Here is a 12,180-nt window from a genome sequence, read left to right on the forward strand (position 1 = left end):
TGCTCCATTATCATTTTAATACACTATCTCCTCTTCTATTTAAGTTTTTCTACTTTCCTATTCTGTTGATTCCAATTTAGTTTATCCCTTTCTTATTTGACAATGATCCACTTACCTCGTGATTAAACCACCTTAAACTATTTGCTAATCCAACTGCACTACTATACTTTTTTTTTTTTTTTTAAAGCAACTGCACTACTATACTTTGTACAAGTATTTAAAAAACAAAAGCCACCTTCTAACTTCACCTAAAAGTCTAAACTATGTCTTGACATGAAACTAAACTGTAAATCATATGGGTATTTTGGTCCATATGTTATGCTGAAAGCAACCGAATTAGTGAATTACTACATCTTCCCCAGAATTCTGATATGATAAAGAGAAGGGTGATGTGTATGCAAGGAGGAGGGAGAAGAGAAGGGCAAAGGGTCAAAAGAGAGAGGCAAGGACAGACAACAACGATAACTTTAGATATTGGACAAATATTGCAATTTTAAGGAAAAATGAGGTCATTTACATAGACATTCTGCATTAACATTTTGCAGACGCTCATACCAGTCAACACACTGGTGCCAACAGCACCCTAAGCTTCGATTAACAACTCAAAGGCTAAACCACTTGTACACAGGTTAGCACACGTCACAACAATTACACCAGCCCAACAATGAAGCCTATGAAGGTGTCAGTTGTGCCCGACTGCCCTTTCCTCTGATGTGTACTTCATTGCGGGAAGCACTGGTACATACAATAAGCAAAGAATCAAGTCCTCGGCCTAACCCTTCTATCATTAGTATCACCACCATCAGAGAGTTGGGCCCACACACTCCGAGACTTTCCACCTGCGCTACTGCAATCATCCTCACAACCAGCAACTGTCTTTAGAAGCTCTGATTGCAAAGAGGGACAGTGTTCTTTAAGATACTCAAAGCCATCAGAGCGCATAACAGCTGCATAGAAGAACCAAAGGGAAAAAAAATCAGAGAAAGTCCAAACAAATAGCTCAGCACATCCACAAGGTTGCAATAAACCAAATACAAGTAAATGAAAATCGACTAAACTGCAGATAATATGCAAATTCCATAACCAGCACAATGAAAAATAACTCAAACTCTCTAAAACAAATGAATATAATAAATACTTGAGATAAGCCAACCCACAACCTATCCCAAGTTCCCAACAAACACACACACACACACTGACACATATATTGAAAAAAAAAAAAAAACACGCCAGATAAACATAGAACAGAACATAACCTGCAAGGTTTTCAGCCGCAAATCTTAAACAGACAGCCTTCAATTCGGTGGCATTGTGACAATCAGCCAATGCTAGGATCTCACCAACGGTATTGACAGATATACCCTTGCACAATGAAGATTCACACAACTGTCTGAGCCTTCCCAATCCATATTTGTCAGCCGCCGCCAACAACTTACCTATTAACAAATCAGCTATATGGGACTCACAAGAGGAACTTAGTGAAGCGAGGTCCGCCTCTTCCACTAGAGCATCTCTGTATATAAAGTGCAACATAGCCTGAAAAAAATGTTCAAAAATTGTTACTGTGCACGTCTATTCAGAGAAAAAAAAAACATTAAATCCATTTTCCGTAGTTTCTTAACTGCAAGTGAAGATTAAGGATAGTGGAACAAGACAAAGAACTTAAAAAAGGATATTCCACAGGTGAATAAAAACGCATTCTAATTATGAGCAGAAGGCATACAGCATATAAAAATTTAGAAGGCAGACAAAAAGGTTTGAAACCATAAGAAAACAAGTCACCTTGAATACTTTAGGCTCCACGTCGGTCACAGTAATCTCTTCTTTTCCTTCCTCCAACTTGTCCAAAAATTCAGAACGAAATATAGGTGACCGAGCAGCCAAGACCAATTTATGTGCATGGAACTTCTCTCCAGCCACATCAAAGACAATATCTGAACCTTCTATGTTATCTAGTAACATGCCAAAATGCATTCCCATGTCAGACTCAGGAACCCGAATCGGGTGCAATCTAGGACATTCTACTGATGACACTACAACACCGACAGTACAATTGATTTTCAGACAGTCGTCCTTAAGATAAGTCGATGTCTCAAGCACACTCCTCTTGAAGAAGCGCTTATATCCCCTGCATGTATAATTGAACAACCATAAGGATTAAGAAATACATCAAGCTTCTCAGCAACTAAAAAAAAGAAACGTAAAAATGAAGTAGCTATACCAGAGAGATAAATCAGAAATCTCAAAACTCATGACCAACCACAGGGATTGAGAATGAAACAAAAAGGATTAGTAATAGTACATACAGAAACAGCAAAAGGAAAAAAAAAAAACATTATATCAGCATAGCATAAAACCCAACGGGTAGAATATATTGATAGCTAAACATATTAACTAAAAACAGGACATACTCTCCAAAAGGTGAGATTAGTGATAGCTGACTGGGTTCCTAACACTTCCATTAACTCCAAAGTCCAAAGCACTCACAGGAAGCGCGTTAGCATTTATCTGTCAGTGATGTAATTCTTATATGCTACGGTTCTACCCCCTCCCCCATCACAAATCTCTGTATGATCCTACCACTTGGATTAGATAAAAATCAGCTATGAACCACATTGAATGACCTAGCACCCTTGCTACCTGGTCAGCAAACGAAGGGTTGAGGATACGACACATCCCAAAGGACTGCAACTGCAGCACTTTGACAATTACACTTACCAGTGCACAGCATACAATGAAACTAATATAACAACATTTTACTTTATAAGTTTATAACATATACTCTCAATAAATTAGCAAAAAAATATGTGATCAAAGTTAGCATATGCATTAGTGCAAAAATAAAATAAAATAAAAAATGCAATTAATTTGAAACGGATTATGTATGTTACTAGGTCATTCAGTCTGACATGCTACTAGAAACTAGACTGCCATGATTTTCAACGTCTAAACCAACTCCTGAAATAGGTTGCCTGCTAAATTTCCAGGAAAGCAACCAAATGCTGGCCAAAATTTTAAAAACCACAATACTACTTGTTATTAATTTTTTTAACAATTAAAGGGAAAAAGCAATAGGTCTAATTAGAACAGGGGAGCACCAATATTCAGTAGAAATAGTAAAAGATCAATAGAATTGTTGTTGTGTTAAGAAAATGGGTGTCTTGGAACCAGTATCCTCTTAATAAAGCCAATAGAGGTAAATATGGAAAAGTTGACTTAGAGAGTTGATTCAAAAAAATCTTCTCACTTCAAAGTGAGTAGTAAGTAAATATTAGTAGATATTATATGGTACAGTCGTGCAGATCATAATAAGCATACATAAGAGGATTTGAAAGAGGTACATAACAAGATAAAGGAGATGACAATTCACTTTAGTTAAATCTGCCTTTGCTTATAGTACCTAATTTTCATAGTGGCTGTTCCAAGTAAAATGACTGAGCCATATCGAGATTAAAAACTAAAAATAGAATAATTGCTCGAAGTTGCTAACAGCAGCACCTTCAGTGGTTTAAAGGTAACAAAATTGTCACATGCCCATAGACACCAGGGAATCTCACTTATAAAATGAAGGATGTGCATATTACACACACACACAGAAGAGGAAGAAAGCATTGGTAAAAAAAAAAAAGAAAAGAAAGAAAGTAAATAGTAGTACTTGCCCTCCACAGTTTTTCTATTTACGTAGGCCTTTTATTTTATGATACTTTTAAGTTTTTAACAGCAAAGTAATATAAAAGATACTTATTACAGGGTCTTCTAGTCATATACAAGTCCTCACTCCCCAACTTTACCACTCAATTGCAATTCAACACAACCTCCCCCCTCCTCCTCACCCCCTTTTTCCAAGACTGACATCTTTGTTTCATGGCTCAGTCCTAAACAGCTAAACCCATCATGCAAATCTGATGAAAAAAAATTTACACTAAGACACACCGTAGTATTAAGAAATAATTGCCATGACACTCTTCAAATCAAAAAATCATAAATAACAAAAATGCATAGCAACAAACACAGAGTATGCAACCTATAAATTTTAAGGCTTTGATTGATTGAATTGAATAGCTTCCTAAAAACCTGGCACATGCATCAGCTATGATATGTATCTGATCAGGTTAAATTCAGAAGACCTTGCACATGTCAAATGTCAAAATCTGACAGAAATGTATAGTCTCAAAGAATACAATAAATTTGAATTAACAACTTCCCTTCTATATTTATCTACTCCTAAAATCCTACAAAACCCCAGATATTCTGGGACACTGATGTAGTTTAATTATTTCCTAAGCTATTCTCATTTTCTCTGTCTTTTCCTCTAGGCTCTAGCAAAAGTTATTGCTCTTGTCTAACACCTAGATCATGTCGAGTGCATTCACAATACTGTCCTCTTTCCCTTCAAATAGCTAAGTGTACAATCCAGCAAAAATGACTCCGAATCTCCAATTCAAGAACAATAAACTACCAAGCCCAAATTACAACAAAACATAACATCACAACTAAATAGGGGAAAACAAATCCAATATATTACAATATCACCGAATAAAAGGGAGCTCTATAACCCTAGACAATCCCTTCCACGAACATACAAACTCAAAATGACGTTACCTCTCTTATTCGCCCCGAAAGTGATCCAAGATTCCTATTATCCACAATCTCGCACAAAAATTCAGTTTCAGATACCAACAACTCCCGGAATAAGTTAGTAATTTCAACTCAAATCCATAATCCTGCTACCTAATCCAGCCTTCTTTCCCAATTACCCATAATTAGCAACAAACAATCACTCCATCAATTTAAGAAGATACTAACAATTACCCACATTCTAGCACAAAAAATCAGTTTCAGATAACAACAATTCCTGGCAATTTCAAGATTTCAACTAAAAACCCAAAATCCAACTACCTAATCCACCCTTCTATCCCAATTACCCTAAATTAGCAACAACCAATCACTCAATCAATCAAACCCATAAAAACAAACAAACAATCAACTCAAAACAAAACAAAAACAACCAATCAAACATTCAAACAATAAAATTTAACCATAAATCAAGAACACATACCACATACTACCCCTATACTTCAAAGTATAAGGCCCACTCTCCAAAGAACGATCAAAATGACTATGAACCTTATGCTTGGGTTGATCACCTTGATCAACAAGAGTAAGCTCAAACAAAGCCCTGACATCAGTACCCTCGCTCGCTAAAGCGATGAAGACGGAGACATAAGCTGAATTATCTTCAGGATTTTTGCCATCTGGGTAGAAGTAAATCGCCCATTGATAACCTCCAACGCTGAAATTATCGCTCGCAATGTGTTTCCCAACTCCCATACCTTTCGCCAATGAATAGCCTTGGATCACGAACTTGTGAGACCCATTTACGGTTTCCGTCACCACTCGCGAGCTCGTCGGAGAAATCACCGCCGTTGAAGCTTCCGACATGGTTGAAGAATCTAAATGAGGAAAGGAATTTGAAGCTAATTCGTGAAATTCATGGAGAATTTGGGGGAATTTGGGAGCTTCGAGGAGAGAGAAGATGAAGTTAGGGTTTACTTTGGGGATAAAATGGAAGACGAATAGTCAGATTGATTTGATGATTATTCTGGAAAAAATGACGGACTTAACTTGTTTTTTCGAATTCATGACCGTTCTATCGTTCAAACTAATCTTTTACCTCCTGTCAAAAAAATTAAAAAAAAAAAAATCATTGTCCTTCATGGTATTGGAACTAAAGATTTTATCACATGGTCTTTTTTAACAAAAAAATAAAATACTTTAAAAATAAAAATTACATGGTCTTTCCCTCAAAAAAAAAAAAAAAAAAAAAATTACATGGTCTTGTGATAAAAAAAATCTTTATTATATGGTCTTTTAACAAAATAAAATATAGGAAATTTTGTCAAAAACTACCAATTAAAATGTGCGTTTTGAAAACAACTACCTATTAAATTTTTTTTTTAAAAGAACTACCACAAAGTTGTAAAAAGTTTAAGTAGCACTACCACTTTGATAATTCCAACTAGAATATTCGGCATGTAGGTTCTACTTTTTACCTTTACCTCATAAAATCATCATTTAAATTGACTAAGTTACCCTTCATAAAGGTAAAAAGTGATAAAAAGTGAGAGCCAAATACCGAATATTTTAGCCAAAATTGTTAAAGTGGTAGTGCTAGTTAAACTTTTTACATCTTTGTGGTAGTTCTTTTAAAAAAAAATTTTAATAGGTAGTTGTTTTCAAAACACGTGCTTTAATTGGTAGTTATTGACAAAATTTCCTAAAATATACTTACTCTGTTTTTTTACACGTAATATTTGCAACACACTTTTTATCATGTTTATCGATGAAGTGATTAAACTAAGTAAACGAATGAATTAAGCTATGAAATTTAAACCGTATCAACTTATGCCTTTCATTTTATAGGTGTTAAAATTTTACGTATAAATTAATTTTTCCATTTAGCTAGTATAATATCTTTCTTATCATGCGTGCCAAAGGGGGCAAAGGGGTATGTTGCAACTAAATAAAAACGGAGGAAGTAAATGCATAGTAAAAATTACATGGTCTTGTGAAAAAAAGTTTGAAACTTTGAACTACAAATTTTCGTGAGGTTTTGATTTAGGGCTTGTTTGGTTCATCTGGTCTGGTCTGGTCTGATCTGATCTGAATGTCACATTTGACCAAACTTTGCCCTTAAATATACGATATATAATCTATACGGGAAAAATGTATCAAGTGGGGTCTTGTTAGATTCGTAATAATGTGTATTTTATTAATATGTGATTTTCATAATTTTTTTCATTACGAAATTTAAAATATTTAGCGAAAAAAAATGCACATAAAACAATCATCAGATCTGAACTTAATTTTTCTGATCTGTTCTGATCTGAACTTATTTTGAACTAAACAAGGCCTTTCTGATGGACATGATTGAATTTTTATTTTCACTATTTGTAGAAATAATAAACCAAACTACTCGCGGGTTCCCATGTATAGCCTTTTTTTTTTTTTGAATGAATGGAAGTATAATGTATACTCACTACGTTTTTAAATACTTGCTCGACTTTTCTTTTTCGGCCGTTTTTAAATACTTGTTTCATTTCCTTATTTGGAAAGCTTCTACAATATTAAATTAATTTCTCTCACCTAGTTGACTCACCCTGATCATATTTTAATATTTTTATATTCTCTCTCTTCCAATTCTCTCTACTACTTTTGCTTTTTACAACTTTTCATTCTTACCTACCCCACTATCTCCATATTTTATTATTTTCTCCAATTTTTTCTAATACTCCGCGCATAGTGAATTAGAGCAAGTATGTAAAAACAGAGGGAGTAGCACTTAACTTTTCTAAAACTTTACTTTTCGTCACAATAATTTTTGTACGCTTGAACTTTTCTAAAATAAAGACTTGAGTGAGCATGTCACAACTCATGTCCCGCTACGGTCAATGTGTCCTATGGGCAATAGGCGACAACTTGAGCCAAGGAAGATGCTCATGTGTGCTGCTAAGCACCTTCTCCTAAAGCTTTTAGCTTTATTTAGCTCACATGTTGTTTTATTAGTGAACACCGCATTAACAATAACACAAAAATGGGCCTTTTTGGGGCTCCATTATTAGTGGCCACCATTTTTGGACCCAATGAACCTTGAGGTGAAATCGATTTCCCAACATGGGGTCACAAAATTGCTCAAATTGCGCTAGGGAGTTCGGAATATACCTAGAAGCTTCTAAAACATTATAGGATGCTCTTATACATTCTCTTAGTGTTAGAGTCTGGTAAAATACTCCGAAATCATATACATAAGAGTTGTATAGAAGCTTCTAAATAGTTTCTAGGACCCTTTATTTAAGAAGGTAAGAAGGTTCTAGAGAGAAAGTCTCTAAGCACTTGGGAGCTCTTTAAATAGGAGTCTTTCCCCTCGTTTTTGTGACATCTATCCAAGCATTTGTAAACACTCTTAATAAAAAATTCTCTTACATTATAAGAAAATTGTCTTTTCATAGCGATTGATTTTGTAGTGATTGTACATTTGCTACAATATACACATATGTTTGTGAAATAGTAGAGGAATTTGTATCATTTTACAATTGACATAGTAACACGTAATAATATAAATTAAACTTTTTTTTTTTGCACATTTATAAAATTATGAAAAAACGTATCATTTATAATTGTCACTAAAACCAAAAAATTGATACGAAAAGCTTTTTTTACCTTATATTTTAAAATTTTGTTTGACAAAGAAAACATAAAATATGTCAAAAAATATTGGAAAAAACATGTAATATAAGAGCTTGAGCTTGTATGTTTGAATCTCATATAGATTATATGTAGACATTTTATAAGATTATGGCAACGATAGTTGTTGTACCGAATAAATCATACATAGGGTATTTACAAGGTTAAAGAGTATTGAACAGAAAGTCGTCTTGCTCAAATCTTATACGATTAACAACTCAGGATGGGTTAGGTGCCCCTGCCCCAAATAGAGATGGCAATAGATAAATATCCGCTTACCCGATCCACCCGCTTAAAATAATTGAACAAAAATCCGAAATAAATGGATGAAAATCGAGTGATAAATGGAGTGGATGATGGATCGGATTGGATGTGGATGCAGATTTTTTCACCCGTTAACCATCCACCCACCCGTTTAACATATATAAAGTTTTTTAATCTAAGAATTTTAATTTAAAAATTTTTAAATAAAAATACTTAATATTGTTGCAAATTAAATTTTTTTTTAAAGAATATGTAGTTAGTATAGTACTTCCTTTTTATTTTAAAAATAATAATAATTCATGGTAAAAATAGCCATAAATTAAATTTTATCTGAGATTATTTTTAATAAAATGTTCATCCATTAGTCACCCGATTTACCCATTTCATCCGCGGATGATAGATGGATGTGGATGAAGCAATTAGAATGATGGACGGATGCGGGTGAAGTTCCACCCGATCCGAATCCGATCCATTGCCATCTCTAGCCCCAAACAAGCTATAAGGCATAGGACCCGCATGCCATCCATGATTTCGTACATCAGAAAGTCAACCGAATCAATTTGTAACTCAGTGCCTCTCTGAGTATAATAGGCATTGTGTACTTCAGCTTTTTATAGGGTAGCTGCGACACTTGAGCGCCTGTTTCTTGCTAAATACTTGCCAGCATGTCATCTTTAGGTCCTACAATTGTTGACAATTTTGTCAATGGAAGTAGAATATATTGTTAATTCATTCAACAAAAAGTCACGTAGTACAACATTTCTTTGTTTGTTTTTACTTAATCTGTCATAATATATTAGACGAGATAATATCAATTAGGGAATGGAATTATATAAACGTACAATTTTCTAGTTTCAAATAACTCACGTTGATTCTTTGAGCTATCGAACTTGAGGAATGTTGCAAAGATAAACTTATGAATTTTAGTCGGAAAAAGGTCCAAATCCCATAATTTATCACCTTGTCATGACTCACTTATACGTGATCAAATTAGATTAAACCTGTGAGCAAAATGCATTAGCACAAATAAATTAGATAACAATAATTATTATACAAGGGAATCATAATCGTAATAAAGTCATTAGTGGTTATCAACAATGGATCATATGATATCCCTACCTTATAAAAAGTAGAAAACATCTCTTAGGAATAGTGTATTACCAATTATACCCTCAAAAAATATGTATAAAGTTGTGTACAAAATGTGTGTTTACTTTAATACCTTCATTAATATGTTTACTATCATTAATATATTTAATGTTTTTTTTTTTTTTTATCATTAAACATATCATCAATTAATTTTGTTTTTGTTAACAAATAATTTGTAATGATTTTTTTTTTAAAATAAAAAAATTCTAATGCTTTACACTTATATGATATTATTATAATTATTTAAAAAGAAAAAATTTATATGTACAATGAAACGGTTTATTACCAAGTGACGGTTTATTTTTACTTTTTCATAGTTGCTCTTCTTATTTCCGCAAAGTCTCTTGACTCTTGCGAACTTTGATTTGGAATAAAAATCCTACTAACTTATCATCCCCCCCCCCAAAAAAAAAAAAAAACTTGTCGTTTTTTAATTGCAACTATTGTTAAGGTTTATTAGTTTTTTTTTGGTGTTTAGAGAGCCACAAGGGCGGATGATGAGAATCGATCCAAAGATCTCTTGGACTGGGAGGGGAGCTCTAACCACTTGAGTTATCCCTCACTATGTGGTTTATTAGCTTTTTAAGTGTACATATAAACAACATCATAGAATTTGATATGAGATTCATATATTAAATAGTTTGGTGATATTTGAGCAGGCGTATGTTATCAAGAGGTATAAAGAACTAAAAATCCTAAAATCAAGCGAAATCGGTGGTAGAAAAAAAATGGTATTAATTATGAAAAGAATTTAAGATGAAAAATATAACTAATTGGTTATTGCTTTAGTATTGATATAGATATTAGATAGTTATCGTATAACATTAAAGAACTTGTTTACATATTATTACTCCATATGACCAAAGCTCACAAAAAAATTCATTTGAAGAAAAACACGATAGAAATATTATACTAAGTACTATTGAAACATGCACAACAATTAAGAGTTCTAAACTAACAATGGCCGCTTAAAATATGAAGGGATGGAATACAATTAAATATTATATAATAATAATTTTGAAATAACATTGTCAAACTTTTGAGGATTTTTAAAATAATTGTCTTAAAAGATTTTGATGGCTTTCTTATAATTCTACAAATTCACCACATATGCACATAAACCAAATAGTACGTATTAAAATTACTAGGTCTACCACTCTAACCAAAGGTGTAAATACACGCCAATACAACTTCTCTGCAAGAGCTAGCCCCTCCGCGCGCATCGCGCGCGTAGGATACCTTAGTAGAGTGAAAAGTGAAATCTAATAATTAACGACTACATGTCTACCTATGTGAGAATGTGAAAACAGCACACGAGTAAAGAGTCTGTTATCTTCAGCTTATTTTTAGTTCAGTTCAATTCAGCTCCAATAAGTTTAGATCAGTTCTTAATTTCCTTCTCTCATAAAATATTCTGTTTAGTTCAACTCAATTCAGCTCCAATAAGTCCAGTTCAGTTCAGAAACATGCCCTAAGTCAAATGTTGGATTAATACGTTGGTCAACATAACAATACTGCCAGTGATACATCACTATTCACTCATATTAACACAATTACATTTAAACTAACTAAAATTTGTGGAGGTCAACTAGTTTAGTTGATTAAAGTTTGGAAAATTTGTTAATTACTACCTCAAAAAAGGGGTATTTGTGAATTACTACCCGTAAAAAAAAAAGTTGTTAATTACTACCCTAAAACTAATGAATTCTATAGATTGCTACCCTTTTCCCTAATCAGCCCCTAATTAGGTGATTTAATATATTAATGATATCATTATCCGGCTAATTTGTAATCAGTTGTTTTTAATCCCTAAATAATTAATTAAACCCTAGAACCACCTCCACACCACCATTGCACCACCTCCGGCCACCCTCCACCTACTACCGAACCTACCTCCTCCAACTCCCCACCATGACAACACCCCTTTCTCGGTCCCCACCCTAAAACCACCTTCCTTTCACGATACCCCCATCCCCTACCCGCGGCGGCCCTGACCCCCTACCCCTCACCGGAAAACCTTGCTCGACCATCCCCAATCTTCCTTTATCCCCTTTCCCCCTAATCACCACCCTAGGGTTTCAAGTTTAGGGCTTTAGGGTTTTAATTTTGGAACAATAGGGTGGTGATTAAAGGGGGGAAGGGGGTGGAGGAGGCTTAGGGAGGGCCTAATAGGGTTCTCTGGAAAGGGGGAGGGGACTAGGGTCGCCGGTGGGTGGGGAGGAGGGATTTTTTCGATGCTTGTAGGGATTGTTGGGGGGTTTAGAGGTGGTGCAATGAGTGGTTTAGAGGTGGGGTGGATGCCGGGGCGGGGGTAGGCTGTCGGAGATGGTGGGGATGGGGTAAGGGGGCTACCGGAGGTGGTGCAGTGGTGGTTTGGAGGTGGTGTTAGGTTTTATTTAATTAATCATGCCTTAAAAGTAACTAATTACAAATTAGCCAGATAATGATATCATTAATAGATTAAATCACCTAATTAGGGGCTGATTAGGGAAAAGGGTAGCAATCTATAGAATTCATCAGTTT

At 34.4% G+C, this 12,180-nt stretch overlaps 1 protein-coding gene across 1 annotated transcript; it reads right to left on the reverse strand.

Moving 5' to 3' along the window:
• Positions 1 to 441: 441 nt before the first annotated feature.
• LOC145616485 (BTB/POZ and MATH domain-containing protein 4-like) lies at positions 442 to 5,612 on the reverse strand. The gene is made up of 4 exons (XM_081671214.1): positions 5,060 to 5,612; positions 1,783 to 2,128; positions 1,257 to 1,536; positions 442 to 947 (listed from the first exon to the last, which is right to left on the reverse strand). Exons 1-4 carry the CDS (start codon positions 5,440 to 5,442, stop codon positions 760 to 762), a joined length of 1,197 nt encoding a protein of 398 aa, XP_081527340.1. The 5' UTR covers positions 5,443 to 5,612; the 3' UTR covers positions 442 to 759.
• Positions 5,613 to 12,180: the final 6,568 nt, after the last annotated feature.

Source organism: Chenopodium album, chromosome 26 (genome assembly GCF_948465745.1).
Source record: "Chenopodium album chromosome 26, dcCheAlbu1.1, whole genome shotgun sequence".
NCBI lineage: Eukaryota > Viridiplantae > Streptophyta > Magnoliopsida > Caryophyllales > Amaranthaceae > Chenopodium > Chenopodium album.

Bases quoted from the DNA above. Each gene is read 5' to 3' on its own strand.
- LOC145616485 (XM_081671214.1), bottom strand. From the start codon at position 5,442: ATGTCGGAAGCTTCAACGGCGGTGATTTCTCCGACGAGCTCGCGAGTG. The intron at 2,129-5,059 runs GTATGTGTTCTT...TTATACATGCAG, and splicing joins AAGTATAGGGGTAGTATGTG to GGGATATAAGCGCTTCTTCA. The intron at 1,537-1,782 runs GTGACTTGTTTT...CATTTTTTTCAG, and splicing joins TGGAGCCTAAAGTATTCAAG to GCTATGTTGCACTTTATATA.